Source organism: Corythoichthys intestinalis, chromosome 4, assembly GCF_030265065.1.
Source record: "Corythoichthys intestinalis isolate RoL2023-P3 chromosome 4, ASM3026506v1, whole genome shotgun sequence".
Taxonomy (NCBI): domain Eukaryota; kingdom Metazoa; phylum Chordata; class Actinopteri; order Syngnathiformes; family Syngnathidae; genus Corythoichthys; species Corythoichthys intestinalis.
Genome location: NC_080398.1, coordinates 55,363,365 through 55,389,354, shown reverse-complemented (window position 1 = coordinate 55,389,354; position 25,990 = coordinate 55,363,365). Strand labels below are relative to the sequence as shown.

The 25,990-nt window shown below is 37.9% G+C and overlaps 1 protein-coding gene across 1 annotated transcript; it reads right to left on the bottom strand.

Annotated features, from left to right (window-relative positions):
* Nucleotides 1-1,050: 1,050 nt before the first annotated feature.
* Nucleotides 1,051-24,694, bottom strand: LOC130915290 (lysosomal-associated transmembrane protein 4B-like). The gene is made up of 7 exons (XM_057835229.1): nucleotides 24,471-24,694; nucleotides 23,807-23,918; nucleotides 21,163-21,236; nucleotides 20,280-20,402; nucleotides 20,089-20,187; nucleotides 12,973-13,068; nucleotides 1,051-3,729 (listed from the first exon to the last, which is right to left on the bottom strand). The coding sequence occupies exons 1-7, from the start codon at nucleotides 24,576-24,578 to the stop codon at nucleotides 3,646-3,648; spliced, it is 696 nt and encodes a 231-aa protein (XP_057691212.1). The 5' UTR covers nucleotides 24,579-24,694; the 3' UTR covers nucleotides 1,051-3,645.
* Nucleotides 24,695-25,990: the final 1,296 nt, after the last annotated feature.

The following is a 25,990-nucleotide window of genomic DNA, read 5'->3' as shown; positions in this document are numbered from 1 at the left end:
TTCTTCCCATTCAGGCAACTTGAAGAACTACCATAATTATTTAATATTACATATTTATTTGATTTCATGGGTATCTTGGTTCCACATTTATTCACCCATACTTTGTTTTTCTCAATATAAACCTATAGCAGAATTCTAAATCTCCCTGAACTGTATGCATGTGGAAAAGGTGATTCATGTGGTCCAATAGTACAAACACAAGTCTCTGTAAAAGTTACAAAGACTATTTTTGACCAAATATTTCAACCACAGTTTAGCACCACTTTATGGAAAAATGGAGGAGTCCATAATTCCAACCACTCTGATGATAAACAATGAGCACGTTGAATAAATTGTCTCGTCAAAATTTTTTTTTTTTTTTTAAAGAGAATGTGTCATTTAGGCTGAGAATATGGAAACATTCTATAAACAATAACAATTACCTGGGCAAATGGCGCATTGAATGAATGATGTAGTGTAAAGTCTATACTAGAGATGCACGATAATATCGGTCACCGATAATTATCGGCCGATAATGGCAATTATGACGTCACACAGATAATCCAGATAAAACAAAATTCAACCGATATTGCAATCCGATAATTATATACTTGATTTAGCCTCCAAATGTGCGCAATCAACAGTTTTGTCCAATTCTGCTAGTTTTAAGGAGGTGTTTTTGCAGTGTAGTAATGTGATATATGTTAGGAATGCCTTATTTTTAAAGGCATTTTTGTGCAACTTGGGTGTTTACCCTCTAAGTAATTGTTGCCAAAAGCATACCATTACACAATGTCATTGCCATTGTTTAGATGTTGGAATTTACTACTTGTTCACAATTGATGTGGGGAAAAAATTGCACCTAATTACATTTTTGCACAGTAACATTTGATCTTTATATACTTTAAAATTTTACATACATATTTGAATAGAATTATCGGCGTGACATTATCGGTTATCGGGTGGAAGGGGCAGGAAAATATCGGTAATCGATATCGGTTGAAAAATGTATTATCGTGCATCACTAGTCTATACTGTATGTTGTGTTCAAATAACTTACATACAAGCATCTGAAATCTCACTTTGAGTTTAATGCACAAGAAAACACCAATTCTTCACTTTGATTGCACATCCCAACAGGGCCGAAAACGGATCCATGTAGCAGAACATTCGCTCTTAATTGAAAAATACACAGATTAGGTAGATAGTCATTTGACCCGATGAGGTCTTTGGAGTCCCATGAGTAACTTTACAGTATGAAATCTGTGAATGGATTTCCAATCACTCCAAAAACAAATACTTATCATTTACAGTAGAGGTCGACCGATATATCGACTGGCCGATATCGGACTGACGGTAGGACCCCGAAAGGACCCTGCAACAGCTTGAAGGCAGGCTGTTATTGGAAGCTTCAAGCCTGCCTGTTTTGTCAATATATTTGCTTTAACCTTTTAAGGTGGTTACTGAGTGATCCTTAAACTTTAAATGTAGCTCATAGCATTAGCATAGCATTTGCATTAGCTTTCGCTTGGCGCGCATTCTCTTAAACTCTCACTAGTTTACATCTCGCTGTGACGTTCTGGCGGGTTTACTTATTTGAAAATAATGTACTGTTCTTGCTGAATGTGTTTAATCATAAAAAGAAGTGCTGCTATCGTTGGTTTCATAGCACTAAACCAAATTTATCCTTTATGTCTCAGGTCATAACAAATTTGAAGCTGTTGAAGCAACTTTTTTAAAAAATGCCTTTCATAATCTACGTGCTTAAAAAAAAAGTATATCGGCCTCAAATATCGGCTTTCAAAATTGGCTTTGGAAATTGCAATCGGCTGAATTTTTTTTTTAGATATCGGTATCGGCATCTGAAAATCCCATATTGGTCGACCTCTAATTCACAGTTGTTGTCTTTTTTCACAGCAGCAGAAAGGCATAATCACCCACGACAACATTAAGATTAGGATGATTTTAAAACACAATGTTCTGGTGTAGCTCATCAGAGAGAACACGACAGTATAAATGAAGGCATCTTAGCCTGATTGTGAGCAAAGATGGGACAAACACAAGTCAACTTCCCACTCATTAATTACTTACCATTTGAATATGAAAGTCACACAAAGAGCAAACATAGCATTGATAAAAATATATATATATCTCATGTATCAATATTCTGCTGCTTCAATACCAATATTGAATGCATAAAACCATCTCGGGAATTCTTTAAATTGGACGGAGTTCAAGCATATATAGGATTAACCATTTGAGGGACAATGGTGAAAGGTTATCATTATCCATCGACTTCACGATTTTTTTGCATTATCTTAACTCAATCACTGCCAGTCCAGCTCACAGAGTACGTGTTGTGGTAGTTAGTAAAAGAGGGAAATTGATATTGAAAACACCTATTGACAGTAGAAGCCTAATCCATTTCAAATTGGAGGGGCTGGAAGAGATCGCTCTATTGGCGTCAGTGATTTAAACTTTGTGTGGTCACAAGAGGTTTATAAAACAAAATTAAAAAAACAAAAACATATTTTCCGTACTAAAAGGCACACCTAAAAGCCTTCAATTTTCTCAAAATCAGACAGTGCCTCTTATGTATTGATCAATATTGGTTCATCACGGCATGACATTCTATTAGAGCAGCTCTATCTAGTGGATGCATAACGCAACCCAAACCACTACTAGTACTACTACTACTGGTATTAGTGCGCCTTATAATCCGGTGCGCCTTATAGTGTGGGAAATATGTTACTTTTTTCTTCCCGTCAACAGGAGTCAAGTATTTAAGCTTTGTGTGTCACAAGATATTTCTAAAACAATATTTAAATAAAAAAGCACTTACCGCATTTTCCTTACTAAAAGGTGCTCCTAAAAGCCTTCAATTTTTCTCAAAATCAGACAGTGCGCCTTATAATCCTATGTGCCTTATCTATTGATCATTATTGGTTCAGCATGGCATGACATTCGCTGAGCGTAGCTCCATTAGTGGATGCATAACGCAATCCCAACCACTACTACTACCTCTACTACTACTATTAGTGCACCTTATAATGCGGTGCACCTTACAGTATGCAAAATATGGTAGTTTTTTCTTCCTTTTTCCAATTTATTCAACATTTTTCCTTTTTTAAATTAGATTTTAGATTTCTTTTTAATTACCAATGTGTTCTATTTAAATTGCACTCTTTGTATTACCTTATTACTATTTAAATATTTGTTTTTTGCCCCCCCAAAAATTGACCCTTAAATTAATTCATTTTATTTAAAATTATTTATATAGTTGTTGTTTTTTTAATTGCCTATGGCAAAATGCGTGCGGGCAACACCAATACTCCAACTGGATGGGGGGCCGTAAAATATTGTCCCGTGGGCTGCAACTGGCCCACATATTTGAGACCCTTGTCCTATATTATTGTAATAAAAACATTTGAGAAAAAAAAAATCATAATTCATGCATAAAAGGGTTCATTACAAACAAAAGTAGGGGTTCGTTCACGCTTCGGGTATGTTGTGTGCATGTGTAGTTTAAAATATAGGTGTGTGTGATGACTGTTCCTAAAAATGTGTGTTGATGAACAACATGAGCGTAAGGGACAACGGAGAGGCAGTGTGGTGCGCACATGAATTGTTTTAAGATCAGGTGCCAGGAAGTGCTTTGAAATGTTCTCATGCTGTCATTGTGGATGAGGACAGAGGAGCACCCTGTTTATTAGGAACACCCAGACCGTCTTCAGAGGGAGGAAGCAGGACCTGAACAGAAAAAGAACATGCACATTGAAATTAGAGGGATCACGCAAACGTTTCCATAAACATGTCAAGATAAACTTTTACCATGTTACGGTATAGTGTTTAATATGGTGTTGTGCTAGAATTCCGTATACACAACATAATGGGAAACACCATGTATAAAATAAATACAAAATACCAAACACAAAAGAGTATTTTGAGCTCCAAGTATTGCATGTGTTCTGTGTGCTCAAAAGATTTATTGTGCAGATGAAAAAATATTTTTGCAAGAACTCAAAATTATACTTTTTTAAAAACTGTATTTTCTGTGCTCGCTTCTCCTGCATTGTGTTTACGATTTCCTCTCTAACATATAGTATCTATGTCATGTTTGGGCTATTAGGCGCACCTGACTATAGACAAGTTTCCGAGGTACTTCCACTTTACTTCCGTATTTCTGCTCACGACTTCCATTTTATACTTTCTCTAACCAAAACAGCAGTAGAGCTGGAGTGGCATTACTCATCAAAATCCCAAAGAAAGACAATTTGGAAATGCCGCAACCATCTGCCATCAACACAACATGGGAGGACAACATGAAGAAATGGCTGAGTCACCAAAACCAGAATAGTTTTGAGTTTAATTGATTTAATGGCAGTGGATGGAACCGCAATCGGGGACCAGAAAAGCTCCAAAGCATCCAGTTGAATGTGTCCTAATACATGAATATGGGAATTTTGTGTTCATGAAGCCAGATGTGGGAACAAAGACAGTGCCGCAACAAAGGAATAACAGGTACAATTATGTGTAATCTGACTACAATTCTGTGTTGTGTCACAGCTGAGAGATCGTTAGCTTTGCATTAGCTTCAACGGCAAAGAAATGGAAAACAAACACTCATCTACTACAAGTCATACACGGACGGGATTTTTATCCTAAATATATACATTCGAATGTTTTTGTTCGTTTCTTTACAGGTGGAAAACGCTGTTAGGCAAGGGAAGACAACTTGATGTGCCTCACAACAAAACTTATGGTAATGGACATACTGTACAGTATATTGAGACTACGTGCATTCTACCTTGAAGATTGAAGGCTCGATTTCTGCTCCACCTTTGTCAATATTTTTCTAACAATTTTATAATTTGTGATTTATTGACCTGTTTTGCACATGCACCAATTGTTTTAAATAAAACAAGAAATGGAATCATGTTGTCCAAAACTTTTATTGCGATCAATATCTGCAATAAAAAACAATTACATACTATTTGTGTTTATATGTACATGTGCGATGAGCTCATAATTAGGGTTGGGCATCGAGTATCGAGCACTGATGGGACCCGGTTCAAACACTCCGGTTCTCCCAGAACTGTTTGAATTTTTACATTTCAATTCCATGTTTCGATGCCCTGACCACCAAGCGGAAAAAAATGCTGCCGAAAACCATGACATAGAAGCCACAAGAAGCGCGATCCCACCTCGGATTAACCGGTGGGTGGGTGGGTGGGTGGGTGGATGGATGGATGGATGGATGGATGGATGGATGCAAAATAGTACGAGAATTAAGTCGTAGAGCGGCATTAGAACATGTAAAGAAAACTAGATGCAAAATGACAGACTCGCTGGCGTTAGTAAACAGCCGCAATCTTAAAGCAATCGACGCCTCCGTTAAAATCAACAGTATTAAAAGGATTTTTGTGTTAGAATCTGTTGTGTTGCTTATTTGGAAAGAAAGAGCCATATGAAGCATTCAGTTACTTTTTTAATGAACTTGCAGCAGCAAAAACATAGCCTCATGATCACATCACAAAGCATCCTAGCCAGACGTTCTCATCTTTTCTTCTCCGCATTATACGTACACACTGCTACAGCGCCACTCACTGGCCTAACTGGTAGTGTCACAACACAAACATTGCATGTGTCTGTAAACACAGTAGAATCGGTTTTACAAATAAGGAAACTTTATTATTTTGCCTCATCTTTATCAAATTATAATCAATAGATGAATTTATACTCATGCTTCGTCTTAGCTCCCTACATGTATGGCGAAAGAATATAAGTAAATGTTTTCTCCCTGAGCTTTTGAAAAATAAACATCTTTGTGAAAGTGCACTCCCGTGGAAAGAACCCCCATCACAATCGAGTTCAAGGACTGATATTTATATACAAGTTCAAAATAACCCTGTGCGAAGTTCATAGAATTCGTAAATTTCATATTAATTGTATTAATAACAAATAATAATACATTTTAAATTTATATAAATAATGATAATACTAATAATAAATTTTAAATTCATATAATTAAAAAAAAATGAAACGTTAAGACATTAATATAAACTAATAAACTTTTAAATTTTAGATATTTTTGACCCTGCCTTTTCTTTTTTTAAAATTTTTTTAGCCTGCCACTTAAAAGAATCGGAAGTGAGAATCGTTTAGACCCGGAACCGGAATCGTTCAATTTCAAACGATGCCCAACCCAACTCATAATACCATAACTAGAACCTAAAGAGATGAAAATTACATTGTAGCATTTCCTTGCAACAACAAAATCCGTGTCAGCCCTTCTGCATTTGGCAACTGTAACATTATTTGTAAATTTGCCTGATTTTGGTCATTCAAGTAGCCGGCATATTACTCTACACCCTATGTTAACACAAGCTTCATAGATTGTTAGAATTGTGTCCACAAACGATCAAGGAAGTGATACGAACAAACATGCAATCTTTAAGGTAGATCCTTTAGGGTTAAAGCTGTGAGCCAAATCCTTAATCTGCTGCTGGTTTCGATTTAGGGCGTATGGCGAGGTAGATCCACATTGGCGCTTTGAAGCTGGTCAAAACATTCCACTTCCAAGCATGTATATATAGGCACTTCCAGGAGTTCACACAACGGAGCACAGCACAGAAAGTCCTGGAGTCTCATCTACGTTGTGCTGAATCCATTTTTGGAGATTCCGTGGGTTCCTCGGGTTTGATTTGGCAGTTTCAAATTTTGTCTACTTCAACTGCAATTATTGGGGAAGTCCTGAGCAGAAAATGTCAAATATGGCGCCGCTCAATTTTCACTCAGGAAACATGTCTATAAGCTGATACCACAGAATTTGACATGATAACCATATATATATTCATGTCTAAGCCACACTGGACTATAAACCACGGGGATATTCATGCCTCAAAACTACCGTTGTCACCACACTACAATTTTTAACTCGATCTCAATACTACTTTTAATGAACTCTTTCAGTGCCTCTGACAATGAGAAGACATCCATTAATGTGGTTCTTAAAATTTTGGCCAGTCATCAATGTTCTATTGTCAGTGGCGCAACTACCCGTGGAGCAGTGAATACGCCGCATATGGGCTCGAGCTGACAGGGTGCGCCGTCACGAGGAATGATTGTGTGTCCTGTGAGGCTGCGCACGCCCCAGTGATTAGACCAAGAGAGAGAGAGTTCACTGCTACACTCAGGTCGGGTTGCTGAATCAACAATATTACGAAGTGTTGAGAGTTAGGCTTGGGTCATACTGCAGGTTTTAATGCACAATTCAGATTTTTTTTGTCATATCTGATTTTTGGCGTGTTGCCTTTGTCCATTAAGGCTGTTCAAGTGTCATGCATGCGCACTAATTCGCAGTCCAAGATGCGCTGAGCAAACTGACCCGGATGTGCAAAAAAATGACAACACATGATGCATAAAGCCAGTTAGCAATTATGCTAATTAGGGTCTTAAATGTCAGTTTGTATTGTGTTTTGGAGAAACATATTAGCGCTTGAGTTATTGTTAGAAAGTGAAGTCTCATTTCTTATTATAAAGAAACCACACACATAAACCCGTCCATGTAACAAACTCCCATTCAAACTGTAAATTGTCATACAAGACAGTGTGCTTTAAATTGGATTTGGAATGCATTTATGAACAACTGTTCGATAAGGAAAACTGATTTATTACAGTCTGCCTCCTCCTTATTCAATTGTGTTGTTTAGTTTGTTTAAAGAAAATAATGAGTCATTGACACAATTCATATCAGCGCTTTGCCCTCAAGAAAAAAAATGTCAATCGGCAGCACTTTTTTGTACTGAGAAATTCTTTTTATGTTTTACACTCAGAACATTTATTAAAAACTTTAACAAGTTTTATGAAATTAAAACAGTACAGCTGTAGACTGGTTAAGTCAGGAAGCTGTAGTAAAATATTAATATTGAAGGAAATAGTCATCCATTTTGTCTTCATTGTTAGTTACAACATGCCTAAAACAACTTCAAGTGAAATTATGAAGGTAATTGAAAAAAGTGACATTTATCCGATTAATTGATTAATCGTGTAATTAATTGTATGATTAATCGATTATAAAAATAATCGTTAGTTGCAGCTCTATCACTAACCTAGTCCCCGGTTGGGACGTAGTGTGTCATATGGGGGTGGGCGGGCCCGCATGCCCTAATAAGGATGAGTAGTTGTGCCCCTGTATATTCTGAATAAAATATTGAAATTTGGCACTCATTTCTTTCATTTTTTATTCAAAATTTGTACATTGTTTCATAGTTTTTGGAATCCTGTTTGTCAACACTATACAGACAGCTCGACCTGTGATTTAATGCTGAGCAACTGTACTGATCTTAAATTTGAGGCAAGCGATTACATCCTCAAAGCTCCTGACTCCTTTTTAAAGAGTGAAGTCAACGTGTATTTTTTTATTTGAACCTTGTTTTGCCACTGTCTTTTTGGTTAGGAAATGACACGCAGACCTCACAATAAGCAAATGCGAGCTTTGCCTCTGCCTGGACCGTCTTTATGACTCAACATGCATTTAAAGCTCACCCTTTGAAAGCGACAGCATCATAATGCCCGACCTGCAGAGGCCTCATTTGAAACAATGAGTCACTGACTGCACTCACGCTAAACTGTTCTAATCTCATATGGAGTAAACAGACATTCAATAATCAATTGTCTTTTAAAGCTTGTTACTGTGATTCATTCTACCCATCCTATCGACTTTTTCTTCAATTATATTCCCAAATTGCTAATTATAGAGAAATACACAGAACAGCCAAATATTGTAGCAAGCACACCATTTCCAACAGTACTGGAATTAATCTATACATAATTTGTTTAAGGCTTTGTGTAAGGCATATGTTTACCTTTAACATTATCGCTACACAACATGTATGTGACACTACTACCTGAGGTGGAGACACAACAAACATATTTAGAGATCTGAAGTGAGACATGTTAAATTGAATTTGGCTCTGTGGGGGAGAAAACAGACTTACGAAATGAACCTAAAAACTAAATATAAACTCTTGCCAGACTATACATCCGCCGCAGTGGTTACAAAAGTGAAGTAGTCTAACGCTATGTAAGCATAATAATTTCAACTTGGAAAAAAAAAAAAAAAACCAGCATGTAAAATATAGAGAGCAATCATAACTAATGACATTTTTCTCTTACATTACATCCAAACAGACTTAAAGGCAGTGGTGGATGAAGTACTTTTTTTTTTTTTTACTTAAGTAAAAGTACATATACAGGTGCAAAAAATTACTTCAGTAAAAGAACTAGTGTCTAAGAAAAAAAAATACCCAGTTAAAAGTACAAAAATACTTGCTTTAAATTTTACTTTACAAGTAAAAAGGAAAAGTATTTTCTCCCAGTGCCAAATGTAGTATACGTGTATACAGTCATGTGAACAAAATAGGACAGCTCAGGAAATATTCAGTTCTTTTTTAAGAAATGTTCACATATAAATGTCTGATATTGTTTTTCTTTATCTCTGGAAAAGAAAGTGATTTAATTGCAGGTAAACAACAAAAATTAACATCAATTCGAATGTACTCATCAAACCAAATATTTTTTTTAAAAATGCATATTCTAACTGAGGAAAAAGTTAGGACACCCTACCACCTAATAGCTAGTGTTACCCCCTTTGGCCAAAATGATTTCAGCGAGACGCTTTTTGTAGCCATCTACCTGTCTTTGACATCGGTCTGAACAAAGTTTGCCCTACTCCTCAACGCAGAATACTTCCAGCTGTGAGATGTTTGAGGGTTTTTTTTTGTACAGCCCGTTTCAAGTCACCCTACAGCATCTCAATTGGATTAAGATCTAGGCTTTGACTCGGCCATTTCAGGACTCATTTCTTCCTTTTCAGCCAGTCCGTAGTGGATTTACTGTTATGTTTTGGGTCATTGTCATGTTGCAGGGTCCAGTTTTGCGTCAGTTTTAATATTTTCACCTTACATGTTCGTCAAGCACCTTCTGATAAACGATAGAATTCATGGTGGATTCTATGATGGTGAGCTGGCCAGGTCCTGCTGTAGCAAAGCATCCCCAAACCATGACACTTCCACCTCCATGCTTCACAGTTGGTATGAGGTTCTGTATTGGGTTTACACCAAACATGTCCTCTGTTCTGGTGTCCAAAGAACATAATTCCAGAAGTCCTGGTCTTTGTCAACATTAAATCTGGCAAACTTCAGTCTGGCTTTCATGTTCTTCTTGGAGAGGAAAAGTTTCCTTCTTGCACACCTCCCATGAAGTTTAACTTGTGAAGTCTTTTTCTGATTTTAGAGGCATGCACTTTCACATCAACAGTAGCAAGAGCCTGCTGTAGGTCCCGTGATGACATTTTAGGGTTTTTGGAAACTTTTTTTAGCATCTTGCGATCTGCTCTCTGCTTGCTTGGACGACCAGATCTGGGCATGTTGGCAGTTGTTTTGAATGTCCTCCACTTGCAGACTATTTTCCGGACAATGGAATGGCTGATTTTATATTCTTTTGAGATCTTTTGAAATCCCTTAGCAGACTCACAGTTGTCTACAATCTTCTTTCTGATTGCCTCAGACAGCTCCTTTGATCTCACCATGGTGTTTTCTCTCACTTCAACAATCAGGGGCACACCAAACTAAATGTGAGTTTTAAATAGAGCGAGCCTCCTTAAAAACACTGGGTAATGATGTTCTAATCATGTGCACCTGATGTGATACACTTGTGTGTCATTTTAGCCATTTTAAGTGGGATTGAATGTGGGGGTGTCCTCATTTATTCCTCAACAGAAATTGCAATTACTTAAAATTACATTTCACAGAAAGTAATAAAATATATATATTTTTCAGTTTTAATTGTTTAGTTCTATTACTTGAATCTCACAAGATTGTTAAAATTGATATTAAATATCCATATGACCAAACATGTTAGAAAACACACAGGCTTCCACAGGGTGTCCTAAATTTTTCACATGACTGTGTATACATACCCACATACTGTACATAAATATATGGCGGAAAACACAGACAAGACTGAAAAAGCAGTTTCTGCTCTTGCACTCCTCTTTAAAAGAAACTGCTGTATTTTAAGGCGAAAGAACTGTTGTGTTTGGAAGAACAATTTGTCTATATGCTGCCATAGCAGATTCCTGCCGCATTAAGACCCCGAACTATTTTTAATTTTTCCGTTTTACCCTGAAAACCCCCGTTTACGTCGCGCAACCGCTTTTATTTCAACCCAGCCACAAATGGTAATTATGGATATTTATTGTTCAAAATGTCTGATTTTTATTCAAAATGTCTGTGATTTTTAATGTCTAATATTCCGTTTAAAAAAGAAAAAAAGCTTTTTAAAAAATTATTCACTCGCATATTTTAAACTTTTAAAGAAATTAAGTCAATGAAAAATATGCCGTCTGTAAAAAAGTCACAGATATCTACCTCATAACTATCGCTTAATTGTATTTTTTTTGCTTTTTGCTACTGTCGCATTTTCTCCGATATGTTAGATGATAAATAATCGATCCAAACAAAGAAAAATTGAAAAAAAAAATTTTTTTAAAGGGTAAATATATGAAAAAGAACATCTCGACCACTCCTCGATGTCTGCGATTTCTGCATCGCGACCCCTGTTATATTCCCATGTTTCACCCATAAAATTCCCCAAAAATCCAGCTCTGGCCATTCACAGATGTGTCTTGACACTCGGTGATCCATGCTACATGGATTTTTGGATCAAAACAAGGTAAGTACGCGATAATATCTCGTTAAAGTCATGGCGTCTTTATTTCTGTCCTCGCGTGCTATCACCTCCAAATAGGGTTTTGCTGTTTAATTTTTTTTTTTTTTTTTTAAATGCCCTCCTGTTCAAAAATTCTCCTCCCCCAGAAAATTGAGGTTTTAAGATTTCCAATGATGTATCACAAATGCATATAGGACAATTTTTAAAGTTGGCCAAATTGGGGGTGTCAGAGCGGAACTTCAAGTCATCTGAGTGTTTTCCGCCATATACATACAGAGATCTGGGTCAATATTCAAATAATGAGCCAGAATATTCATTGACTGCTCAGTTTTATTTAAAACTGCGCAGAATGGAAAAAAACAAGCAATAAAATTGACTGCACTGTAAAATGAAGCTTAAGAAGCTCAAAAACTCGAAATGTAGCTTAATGGCAGATTGCAAGCAACTATCATGTGCATACCGCCAGCTACTGTACAAAAGTGTGGTGGTTTGTATTCGTTAATATCTTGTTCACCTGATTAATACAGTAGTACAGTACAGTAGTACAGATACACAAAAATGTACTGAAGTACAGTAACGAAGTACTTTTACTCTGTTACATTCCACCACTGATTAAAGTTGACGGTATGACTAAGAAAATAAAGTATTTTATCACAATGCAATATGAAACACTGTAAACACACATAAAACGTTCTGTTTGTCAGGATCTAATTCATCACTTACTTTTCCTTAACACTTATTTGACTGCAATTTTGAACATGAACTCAAATAGCATACAGTGTACCTTATGAAGCTCTGAATTAAAACAGGAAATGAGTGAGGCCATCTGTGGTTAACCTGCTAATTGTGTTGATGTGTGAGTCGATAGAAAACTGGAAAAATATTCACACAGAAGACTCTACCAGGAAATGGATCAAAAATGTATTTTTCTATGTCATTTGTATGTGTGACTTCCTTCATAAAAAAATTATAGTAGAGTGTCTATTAAGCCCAAGAATTCCTATTTTGTGTTAGGCAGTTTTTTTTAACACAGTACATTTTTTGGAATTGTCTTTTCAATGCAATTGGCCGCCTCATTAGGTCAGGAGAGAATATGATGAGAATCAATACAAGAGTTGCATCAATTCTGTAATAATTTCATTCCCAGTTTTGATTGCGAGGAATAAATTTCACAATACTTTCATTGCTGTGGATGCAGTTAGCAACGATTTAAAACTGCATAGTATCGTGAGCTCGACTATTTCTAATTCTGTGACATACCGTTGTGTCATTGGTTGTGACATAGAGCAGGATTTCAGCAGTGCCGCGGCTGCACACATATCTGTAGCAGTTCCACACGCAGGCTATCAGGTAAAGCTGGCGACACAAAAGAAGAGGACAATATTGAGTAATACAAAATGAATCATTTCTTTTTGAGTTTATGTTAAATAACGAATTTGAATGATGCCAATGCTCCTATAGTGGTATGAAAAAGTATCTGAACCTTTTGGAATTTCTCACATTTCCGCAAAAAAACACAATCAAATGTGATCTGAGCTTTGTTAAAATCACAAAGATGAAAAAAATAGTGTCTGCTTAAACTAAAACCACCCAAACATTTATAGGTTTTCATATTTTAATGAGGATAGCATGCAAACGAGACAGGAGGGTGAAAAATAAGTCAGTGAAACCTGGATGCTGCAACAAGACAATGATCCAAAACCCAGAAGTAAATAAACTTCCGAATGGTTTCAGAAGAACATAATGCACGTTCTGTAGTGGCCAAGTCAAAGTCCAGAGTTGAACCTCATTAAGATGCAGTGGCATGACCCAAAGGCAGCGATTCATGCCAGACATCCCAGGAATCTGACTGAACTACAGCAGTTTTGAAGAGAAGAATGGGCCAAGATTAGTCCTGATCGATGTGCCAGACTGATCTGCAGCTACAGGAAGCGTCTGGTTGAAGTTATTGCTGCCAAAGAGGATGTCACAAAATATTAAAGGTGATGGTTCACTTACTTATTTTTCCCCCTTCTGTCTTGTTTGCATACTATCCTCATCAAAATATGAAAACCTATAAAAGTTTGGGTGGTTTTAGTTAAATCAGACACAGTTTTTTCATCTGTGTGATTTTGACAAAGATAAGATTACATTTGATGGTGATTTTATGCTGAAATGTGAGAAATTCCAAAAGGTTCAGAAACTTTTTCATACCACTGTAGTTTAAGAGAAAAAGGGGTAAAGGGAAGGGAATGCATATACTTTCCCACATAAAGATACACATTCTAGTGTTCCAAAATATAATCAGGTCATGTTGTCCTCTGGGAAATTGATGTTCCACTGTCTAATGTAGAGTTGGCGCATAAATGAGCATAACTATCAAATCTGGTGCCTACACGACATAAAGTGAGCATGAGAGAATAATGATCACGTTCCAATGGAAAGATACACAGTATATTGCCCAAAGTATTCGATCAAAGATTGAGTCCCATTTATAATCAAAAGGGTTGAATATGACTATTCTGGGAAGCTTTTCAAATGGATTATGAGTGTTTAGAGGGACTTTTGACCATTCAGGTTTGATTTGGATGACAAGGCCTGGATCTTGAATTAATGACCCCAAAGGTGTTCTATTGGGTTGAGGTCAGGACTTTACCATACAGTGGTACCTCTAGATACGAATTTAATTTGTTTAAGGACCTGCTTGGTAAGTTGAAAAGGTTGTATGTCGAGCGGGATTTTCCCATAAGAATACATTATAATTCGATTATTTGGTCCACAGCCCAAAAATCAACACTAAATCCCTCTTAAATACTGAAAGTACAATTACAAATAGCAATTACATCTAGCAAAACAAATACATTATAAATAAAAATCGGAATAATAATAATAATAACATAATGTAACGAATTGGGTGCTAATGTGGTGGTTGTGTTTTGCATGCTGTTCCTGAACGCACCGTGTGACTGAGAAGAGACTGACAGAGGTGCGGAAGAGTGGGAAGTTTTTACGTTCTCTTTTCATGTTCTGTTGTTGTTGACGTCGGCTACGGGGGACAGTAGCCGTGTTGTGTTGTACCAGTTCTGCAATAAATGATTAAAAACCTGACGAAGCTGGAGACTTCCTTGCCGATGTTACAATAATAATAATACTGTACAAGGGAGTATAAGGCACACTTTCAATGAATGCAGGGTTTCCCCTACACGTAAGAGATTGTGGCGGACCGCCACACCAAAATGAAAACCATCACGTGTCGCAAATGAGATGTTTTATTTGTTTTTAAAAAATTTTAAGGAGTTTCAAGCTAGCGGCAGCCGAGTGTGAAGGGTTCAGCAGCAACCTATTTATTGTGTATTGTAATGTCCGTAACTGTGCACGGCCCCCTTAAGAGACGATCGGACTGGGAAGCTGTGACGCAGGGGGAAGCGAGTAGGAAGAAGGGGAGAATGAGCGAGATAGCAAGTGATAGCGGTCACATGTCGTGGCAGCCCGCTGTTTTTTAAAAAAATGTTTTATTGTTTTTCCTTATTATTGTTACCACAATAAAGTGGGTAAGCCAATACCGACTCTCCTCCTTCTTCCCCATATCCGGGGCAGTACAGTAGTTTGGATTGGACTTTTCGGCGAAAGTGAGCGGTGGACGGCCATCTTGGACAGAAGACCAAGTTTGAATGAATTTGCGCCGAAAGGCGTGGCCCAAAATAGCGCCGCCGCGCGAACGTCAACAACGAGGTGCAGGCACTACTTCTATCTGTGCTATTATGCTGTTTCGGCGGACGGATATACGCAATAATGGCTGACGAAGGACACAAAAAAATGACTCACCTTCTCACAAAAACTAGTAAAATTCTTTACATGGTTATTAGAATTTTCCCCCTACTCCTTGAAATGGGTCTGTTAACAGAAGGACTATTATTGTTGTGGTAATGTTGTGCATATACGGACCAATTAAAAGGAAAAAAAAGGACTACGATTGGGGTTTGCAACCCCATGGCTCTAGAGCCGCGTACGGCTCTTTAGCGCTGCCCTAGTGGCTCCCTGGAGCTTTTTCAAAGACTTTTGAAAATGGAAAAAGATGGGGGAGGTAAATATATTTTTTGTTTTAATATGGTTTCTGGAGGAGGACAAACATGACCCAAACATTCTTTCAATTCATTAATATTGTAATGAAGTTAAACTTATAGTTGCATCGTACATCAGAGTAGTCGCGTCATGCTTCAATCTCTATAGGATCCACTGCAGGGAAAATAAACATTTTATCATGAAGGCTAATTATGTATTTGTAGCAAACTTAGTCATTTTGATGGTAGGCTCATATAGCTAATATAGTTAATATTGATACATACAGCCGGTGATGCTTTCATTCTAAGGCTAATAGAAAGAGGCTTTTAATTTTTTGCGGCTCCAAACATACTGTATCACTTTGGGTTTTTTTTTGGTCAAATATGGCTCTTACAACATTGGGGCTGCTGACCCCTTAACTACAAGATGCAAATCGTACTATTGCTACGAGAAAAAAAGTTGCATTATTACTAGGGTTGTTCCGATCATGTCTTTTTGCTCCCAATCGTTTTTGAGTATCTGCCGATCCCGATACTTCCCGATCCGGTTGCTTTTTTTTGCTCCCAATTCAATTCCAATCATTCCCGATAATTTTTCCTGATCATATACATTTTGACAATGCATTAAGAAAAAAATGAATAAAACTCGGACGAATACATACATTCAACATACAGTACATAAGTACTGTATTTGTTTATTATGACAATAAATCCTCAAGATGGCATTTACATTATTAACATTCTTTTTGTGAGAGGGATCCACGGATAGAAAGACTTGTGACTTTGCATATTGGGACTAAATATTGCCATCTAGTGTATTTGTTGAGCTTTCAGTAAATGATACTATAGCCATGGCCAAATGCGTGATGGGAAGTGGAACCATGACTGTGTGTAGTGCTACCAATTGATATATCTTCTCTGCGTTGGGAAGTAAATTAAGGTGTTAAGAAAAAGATCAATTGCTACCTTGCTTCCCCACATTGCTTCCCATGATATTACTAATCGTTGGGAGAGGGATTGTAAGGCTTTAGCCAATTGAAACAAGGCTCCAAAGGCTGCCAAAATTCACTATACTCATTTTACGCTGCCTTTTATCTCTCTTTATAGGTAAAATGGCGCCATTACAGATTGAGCGCGTCAATGCGTGAGTGGGTCGTGCAGCGCATGCATTAATTGCGGTAAATATTTTAACGTGATACATTTTTTAAAAAATTAATTACCGCCGTTATCGGGATCAATTTGATAACCCTACCTTAAGCCTAAACTAAAGACTCTGGATGAGTGTAACATATTATGTTTGTAACGTTAAATACAATTAGAAAACGATTTAATTAAAAAATATATATATATTAAAAAAAGGCATGGCCGATATTTTTTTGCAGATTCCGATACTTGCTATATGACGTGATCGGATCCGATCGATCGGGATGCCAATCGATCAGGACATCTTTAATTATTACGTAGGGTAACGTAGCTGTAATCAGCTTCGCATTTTATGTGCAAGTATCGTAACTGAGAGCTACGACATAAGAAAGGCTAATGAAATATTTCAAATATATCTTTGTTATGCTTCTTATTGGGGGAAAAACATGGGGAAAAAAATTGCCATGGCATGAAATGGTGAGGCTGTATAGGTATATATATATATACAGTGCTGCTCGAAAGTTTGTGAACCCCACAGCGATGGTCAGATTTTTTGTAAAAAAAACTAAAATAACCTTATTAAATGTTAAGTTATACCCAAATCCACAATACTGACATTCCAAATAATGGACTGAAACAAAAGAAATAGTTATATTGTCATTCTTTATTTAACAAAAGTGGTTGATTTAAGAAAAACTCAGATATCATGTGTGCAAAAGTATGTGAACCCCTTCAGTTAATAGGATATTGCGCCTCCTTTTGCAGAGATTACCTCAACCAAACGGTTTCTGTAGTGACTAATCAGCCTCTCACATCTACTTTGGGGGATTTTTGCCCATTCTTCCTTGCAGAACGCAGTCAGTTGAGAGAGGTTTGATGGGCGTCTGACATGAACTGCTCGCTTCAGGTCCCGCCACAGCATTTCAATGGGATTTAGGTCAGGACTTTGACTGGGCCAGTCCAGAACACGAATCTTCTTCTTTTTCAGCCATTCCTTGGTTGTATTGCTGGAATGCTTTGGATCATTATCATGTTGCATGATCCACCTTCTGCCAAGCTTTAACTTCAAAACAGATGGCGTCAGGTTATGTTCTAGGATTTGACAATATTCCTCAGAATTCATGATTCCCTGGACTATGTGGAGTTGTCCAGGTCCTGAGGATGAAAAGCAAGCCCAGATCTTGACATTCCCACCTCCATGCTTCACTGTTGGGAGAAGGTTCTTTTGGTGGTATGCATATATATATATATATATATATATATATATATATACATATATATATATATATATACATACATAAATTAAAAAGAGTTTTCATCAACTGATGTAGGTGCAAAATTGAACTGTTTGGTCACAACCAAAACCGCCATGTCTGGCGAAAAGTCAACACTGCATACCACCAAAAGAACCTTCTCCCAACAGTGAAGCATGGAGGTGGGAATGTCAAGATCTGGGCTTGCTTTTCATCCTCAGGACCTGGACAACTCCACATAGTCCAGGGAATCATGAATTCTGAGGAATATTGTCAAATCCTAGAACATAACCTGACGCCATCTGTTTTGAAGTTAAAGCTTGGCAGAAGGTGGATCATGCAACATGATAATGATCCAAAGCATTCCAGCAATACAACCAAGGAATGGCTGAAAAAGAAGAAGATTCGTGTTCTGGACTGGCCCAGTCAAAGTCCTGACCTAAATCCCATTGAAATGCTGTGGCGGGACCTGAAGCGAGCAGTTCATGCCAGACGCCCATCAAACCTCTCTCAACTGACTGCGTTCTGCAAGGAAGAATGGGCAAAAATCCCCCAAAGTAGATGTGAGAGGCTGATTAGTCACTACAGAAACCGTTTGGTTGAGGTAATCTCTGCAAAAGGAGGCGCAATATCCTATTAACTGAAGGGGTTCACATACTTTTGCACACATGATATCTGAGTTTTTCTTAAATCAACCACTTTTGTTAAATAAAGAATGACAATATAACTATTTCTTTTGTTTCAGTCCATTATTTGGAATGTCAGTATTGTGGATTTGGGTATAACTTAACATTTAATAAGGTTATTTTAGTTTTTTTTACAAAAAATCTGACCATCGCTGTGGGGTTCACAAACTTTCGAGCAGCACTGTATCTATATATATATATATATTTACAGTATGGCGCAGTAGTAGTAGTAGTAGTAGTCGTGGTAGTGGTTGCGTTATGCAGCCACTAGATAGAGCTGCGCTAAAGGGACTGTCATGCCATGATTAACCTATATACTGTATAACACTAATTGGATTGTAAGGTGCACTGTTGGCTTTTGAGAAAATTGAAGGCTAACAGGTGCGCCTTATAGTGCAGAAAATACGGTAACTGTCACCTTAACTTATAAAGGCTGGTGAACGGAGGTCAGAGGAGGATGGTCGAGATCGTAGACATATTCTGGCCCTATTGTCAAACCAGTTCACTGACACGCATATTTTTCTATCACTTAAATCTTAATCTCAATGCTAAGAGTCACCTTTTTACTTTTTCACCACCTGCACTAAACTTCTTGGGACCCTTGTTGATTTCTCTCACAAGAAAATCCGCCGTGCGTCTGTCTTGCAGGAAAACAATGAAATTGTGACACTGTCATAAATCGTATTTCGAGCATGTCGTCATTCGTCTTGACATACGACTCAAATTTTACATTGGATGTCGAAAGGACCGTATGTCGAGGTACCACTGTACTTTGTATAGTGGCGCAAAATTATTTTGGAACAGAAACAGGCTGTCTCCAAACTGTTCCTGCAAAGGTGGAATTGCTAAAAAATATTGGGCCAGTGAAAAGAATGCTGAATGCTTCTGAAAATTGTTGGAACCGTTTGGTGGTAGCCCATTTTCCTGTTTCAACATGTTGGTGCACCAGTGCTAAATGCAAGGTCCATGACGACATGGATTACAAATGCTTGGGCTGATGAATTTAAATGGGATGCATAATACTAACCTCAACCTAAAAGAACATTTTTTATGTGTTTGATGGTGTTGAAGTCAGGGGTCTGTCTGGGCCAGTCATTTTTCTTCTACATCAAAACCTCACAAAAGACTTTAGAGTAAAAAAAAAATGCTATCAAACTGAGCTGGAAGAATATATTTGTCCAAAATTATAACCAGGCGAACTTGTAGAGAAAGTCATACTGAAAAAAACAATACACTTAAATAAAGAGAACCTACCTTAAAGCCCAAAATACAGCTGATGAATATCAGCACAATGAGAACCAAACACACGTTACTCAGGGCAGCAATCTCATCTTTGTAAGGGAAATTGTCAGGCTAAAGAGGAAAAGGCATAGCATGCGTCTCAGCGGCACGTAAAGATGACAACCAAATGTGTCCTTATTGCGAACACTAGGTAGGTTTCTTACCAATTGCTGCAGGTAATCTTGTATCGTGTTTGGATAAACCACAATGCTTACAGCGACCAGTGTGTTGAGTGCAAAGTCAAAGATCTGGTAGCAAAAAAATGGGATGATCCAGGCGGCACGCAACTGAAACAGAGATTTACATTGGAAATATTCAGATCAATTTGCACAAGGGCCTACACTGGAAAATAAAGTTTAGCAAAACTTGAAATTTCACACCAACTTATTTCAGTTGCTAATCAGAGACAGCACAATTCTTGGGCGAGTAAGCTACTGGCTGATGGAGCTGAACTTAACATTTCATGTTAACACAATTTCCATTTCAAATTAGCACAACTTACATTTATAGCACAATTTAACATTCCAAGTTAACACAACTTATCTCTAAAGGTCTGCTTACTCAGATATGTAGGTTTTGCCCAAAACCTGATGTGTCAAGTGCGCACAACTCATTTTATCAAGTTCTGGGTGTTAAAATAATAAGATACGAATACTAAAGAATTATTGCCGTAAACCTAAAATTTTTAATTGTGCTTACTTGAAATCTTAATTTAGCCCAGTGATCAAATAAACAAAATGTTTATTGTCTCTTTAGACATGAATACGCAGTCAAATAAGATTGTTACATAAAGTAGCGGTGCATGTTAACAAAGTATAGTATTGAGGTGTTCAGGATTAGAGAAATACAGGTACTTTTTTTCCAGGCACTGAATTTTGAGTTTTCATTATGTGTAAGATATATTCTGTTGATGTGCAATGGTTCAATATGATGTACGATCTCACACTTGGACATGACTGACAAAAAAGTTTGCACTTTTTCACAGTTTTATAATTATATGACCATAATCCTACCCGTAAATATGAAAATACAATGTACACAAGTTACCTTGTATGCACCATATGTTGCCATCCCACATATGAGTATCATCAGCAGAGAGATAGCTGAGGCAATGCACATGTCTGAGGCAGAAAGACAAAACAAACTTTTTTGTATTTGCAAGAGAAAGCACGTATGCCATATCTGGTGAAAAGTGTCAAATATGACCAAGAGTCTACTATCATTAAAAGTGGCCTATAATAATATGAAAAATTGCCTGAGATCAAGCACTATTACAAAGAGGGCACTATTACAAAGACAACTGTTTTTATATGTGGAAAAACCATTTTGTCACAATAATGTATTACATCAGGGTTTCTACAGGTATCAGCAAATCTTATTTAATGCTTTTTAATGCCACTTTGAAGAAATTTAATGCCCATGCCCAACAGCAGATAAGTTTCACACACACAAATTGTAAGTCGAGCTGCACTGCTGGCCAAAAGTATTGGCACCCCTGCAATTCTGTCAGATAATGCTCAATTTCTCCCAGAAAATGATTGCAATTACAAATGCTTTGGTGGTAATATCTTCATTTATTTTGGTTGCAATGAAAAAACACAAAAAAGAATAGAAAAAAAAATCATTATCATTTTACGCAAAACTCCAAAAATGGGCCTGACAAAAGTATTGGCACCCTTTGAAAAATCATGTGATGCTTCTTTAATTTGTGTAATTAACAGCACATGTTACTTACCGGTGACACATAACAGGTGGTGGCAATAACTAAATATTACTTGCAGCCTATTAAAATTGATTAAAAATGACTCAACCTCTGTCCTGTGTTCTTGTGTGTACCACATTGAGCATGGAGAAAAGAAAGAAGACCAAAGAACTGTCTGAGGACTTGAGATGCAAAATTGTGAGGAAGCACGCACAATCTCAAGGCTACAAGTCCATTTCCAAAGACCTGAATGTTCCTGTGTCTACCGTGCGCAGTGTCAAGTGTAAAGCCCATGGCACTGTGGCTAACCTCCCTAGATGTGGACGGAAAAGAAAAATTGACAAGAGATTTCAATGCAAGATTGTGCGAATGGTGGATAAAGATCCTCAACTAACATCCAAACAAGTTCAAGCTGTCCTACAGTCCGAGGGTACAACAGTGTCAACCCGTACTATCCGTCGGCATCTGAATGAAAAGGGACTCTAAGGTAGGATCCCCAGGAAGACCCTACTTCAGACCAAGAGGCATAAAAAAGCCAGGGTGGAGTTTGCCAAAACTTACCTGAGAAAGCCAAAAACGTTTTGGAAGAATATTCTCTGGTCAGATGAGACAAAAGTAGAGCTGCTTGGGAAAAGGCATCAACATAGAGTTTACATGGAAAAAAAGAGGCCTTCAAAGAAAGGAACACAGTCGCCACAATCAAACATGGCGGAGGTTCCCTGATGTTTTGGGGTTGCTTTGCTGCCTCTGGCACTGACCGTGTGCATGCCATTATGAAGCCTGAAGACTACCGACAAATTTTGCATCAGAATGTAGGGCCCAGTGTGAGAAAGCTGGATCTCCCTCAGAGGTCATTGGTCTTCCAGTGGGACAATGACCCCAAAACACACTTCAAAAAGCACTAGAAAATGGTTCGAGAGAAAGCACTGGAGACTTCAAAAGTGGCCAGCAATGAGTCCAGACCTGAATCCCATAGAACGCCTGTGGAGAGATCTGAAAATGGCAGTTTGGAGAAGGCATCCTTCAAATCTCAGAGACCTGGAGTAGCTGGCCAAAGAAGAATGGTCTAAAATTCCAGCAGAGCATTGTAAGAAACTCATTGATGGATACCGGAAACAGTTGTTCGCAGTTATTTTGTCTGAAGGTTGTGCTACCAAGTATTAGGCTGAGGGTGCCAATACTTTTGTCCGGCCCATTTTTGGAGTTTAGTGTAAAATGATCATGATTTTTTTTTTCATTCTCTTTTGTGTTTTTTCATTGCAAGCAAAATAAATGAAGATTTTACTACCAAAGCATTTGTAATTGCAATCATTTTCTGAGAGAAATTGAGCATTATCCGACAAAATTGCAGGAGTGCCAATATTTTTGGCCAACAGTGTATTATTCAATCTTGTGCGCTACATTCCCAGACACCTGGACTCCTACTGTGCTGAATGCAAGATAACTGAGAGTTGTCTTTTCCAGGCTCCCTTGCAAGCGCAAATAATTATTCTGAGTTAGACTGTGTTTCTGTTTCTTTGTGCATACTCGAAATAAAACGCTTCATTCATTTATTCATTAATTCTAAGACATTATAGAAGAGTCAGGTTGTAAAATTAATCATAGATGACAAGCAAGCCACTGCATATCTACATTGCTTTCGTTCTGTCACATTGCAGTACTACGATGTGCTGTTTTGGTTGAAACTCACAAAGTCAATGGCAGAAAAGTATCAACAGGCAGCTTAATCCCTTAAATGTAGGACACAGGAGTCCAAAGGTTAGCCAAAGGCTCACCTGTGGCCCACCTGTCAAACTGTTCCGAGTGCACACCTGCTCCCGCTGTTAAGGAGGCTTCTCATGCAGGTCTGACACCTGCACACATTAAACTTGTGTGCTATGCCTTGTATTTAGTTGTTTTTTTAAAGGTCCTTTAACATCTTTTGACATGTCTCAATTACATGCCATGTGAAATTGATGGGACTATAAAGAAGTAATTGGAGCAACTTACTGGCATCATCCATCACATCTAAATCATTAGCTAACTCGGCGCTGGTCAGGTGGTACTTCTCTGGATCACTGAGTGCTGTGAGCAGGATGAGTAACACCACAGCGTTGATGAGCTTAGGGACACAGAACATATGGGCAGATAAGGCAAGCAATATGGACAAGGAGGCAAGTGCAACTTGATTAACTTGAGCAACAAAATCCAAAACTCATTCCTGAATGACATTAATAGTGAGATCATGTAAAAGCTTACTATGCAAAAGTCTCATACACTGATCAGGGGTAAATTCAGTTGGCACCCTGAAACAAAACCAGAACGCTACCTGAGGAGGCCCGCAGATTATTTATTTATTGGGAGGATCACTTTTTTTTCCACCTGCGCTATTGTGTACCCTCTCCTTTACAATCACTCTGTGGAAAGTTTGTTACATCTTGTGCAAATTTGGAAATATTCCATAGCACATCAACACTACTCATTATCCAGTTCAAGACAAATACATTGTTTGAATTCGATTAGTAGATCCGTCTTGGAAATGTGTAACAGAGCATTTATGCATATAATGTGATAATATGCAATATAAATCTTGGTACGTGGTTAGATTAACTGCTCTCATTTGTAGATAAAGTATTGCAGCTACAATAAGTGACTGCAACTAGGCGGTGCTCACCATGTACCAGACCCCCAAAATGAAGGTTCCAGTGCGGACATGACAGCATAGACAGCAGCTTGTGGAGTACCACAGGTCCCACGGCGATGTCGTCATCATGTCAACCATTAAAAACAAATGTCGGCGTTTCCTCGCAGCGTGCCTCCACACCGAGGAATGAAAAAAACAAAAGACCTGCCCCTCGCTTGCTATTTATCCCTCTCAGCCGATTAAGCGTGCAAACCGCCGATGTCAAAATACCGGAACATAAACGATACAACTTCCGGCTTTCAAAGTAAAGCCTTTCAATCTACATAATACAGTATTTCGATTGACCCTTTCAGGAATTCAGGGCAAGGGCGTAGGTTTGCATAGAGACGGTAGGGACATAACACTACCAACTTTTCAGGATGCTTAAATTGTCCCCACCAACTTTTACCAACCTGCTATTAGTGAGTGAATCAATTTCATTATGTTCAGAGTTACATTTATCCATTTTCATTTGCTGAATGGTCCACCCCCCCCCCCCAAACCCACATTTGATTGGCTGATGACTTGACCAGATATGTAAAAAAAAATGTTCGTTGAAAATAATACTTAAGTAATGAGTAACATTGTGAGTAACTGCTTACAATGTTTGTTTTTTTTAAATCATGGTAAATTTTTTTCCTCAGCACAATTTGATATGAACTGTTGTTATTATTACTATACTATATTATTATTAAAATGGGTGCACATAATTTTTTCGCCCAGGTTCTCAGAGGAGGACCTGGAGATGTGACTTGGTCCTCATTGAGCTTGAGAGCCGACCCGCCTGATGCGATAAATTTATGACAAGCTTTACTTAGAGCCAATTAACTTTAATTAATTATATTTACAATTAATGCTTGATTAACATCAACTGGCACAACAAAATTGGCATTACTTTGAATTGAAATGTAAAGAAATCAACATAAAAGCACCAATTCAAAATAAAGGGCATTATGCGGCTCCCACATTAACTCCAAGCCTTTTTAAAAGTGGGGTGTCCTCCTCATAAGACCTCATTGAACGTGCATGTTTAGCTTTGTAAAATGCGAGCAAAAACACGTTTGTCAGTGCATGTCGCTGTTCATTACCTTTATTCCGCGACTTGTCCATAGGGAGAGTGGGGTCATGTCTGACATCGATAGTTTGCTTAATTGCCACATGCTCGCTGTTTTTTTCCCTGCTTTTCAAAGTTTGGATGGCTGAAATTCTTTGACCCTACATAAAATGCGCTGCTCTTATCGGCGACATTGTGATTCTCACGGCACATTTTGTACCGCATTTCCGTGCGAGTATCATTTGCTTCAAGCCATGGTACCTCCTGTAGCCACTTTTCAGCAAAAGTCCTTTTTTTCGGTAGCTCCGGTGACGTCTCTGTCGTCTGTCTGTCTTTTGACGGGGGTGGGGGAACACGGAAGTAATTACTCAGTGTGGCCTGCCTCTTCGACATTTTGAGAAGTTATTTTCTTGTGTACGCCGCAAATACAGTGGTCAGCCATCGGTACGCAAAAGCG

What these genes read in the sequence shown, in the direction of transcription:
- LOC130915290 (XM_057835229.1), bottom strand. Translation starts at nt 24,578, where the DNA reads ATGGTTGACATGATGACGACATCGCCGTGGGACCTGTGGTACTCCACA. An exon ending in TTTTGGGGGTCTGGTACATG is followed by an intron (nt 23,919 to 24,470) that starts GTGAGCACCGCC and finishes TGTGTCCCTAAG; the next exon opens with CTCATCAACGCTGTGGTGTT. An exon ending in AAGATTACCTGCAGCAATTG is followed by an intron (nt 20,188 to 20,279) that starts GTAAGAAACCTA and finishes TTTCCTCTTTAG; the next exon opens with CCTGACAATTTCCCTTACAA.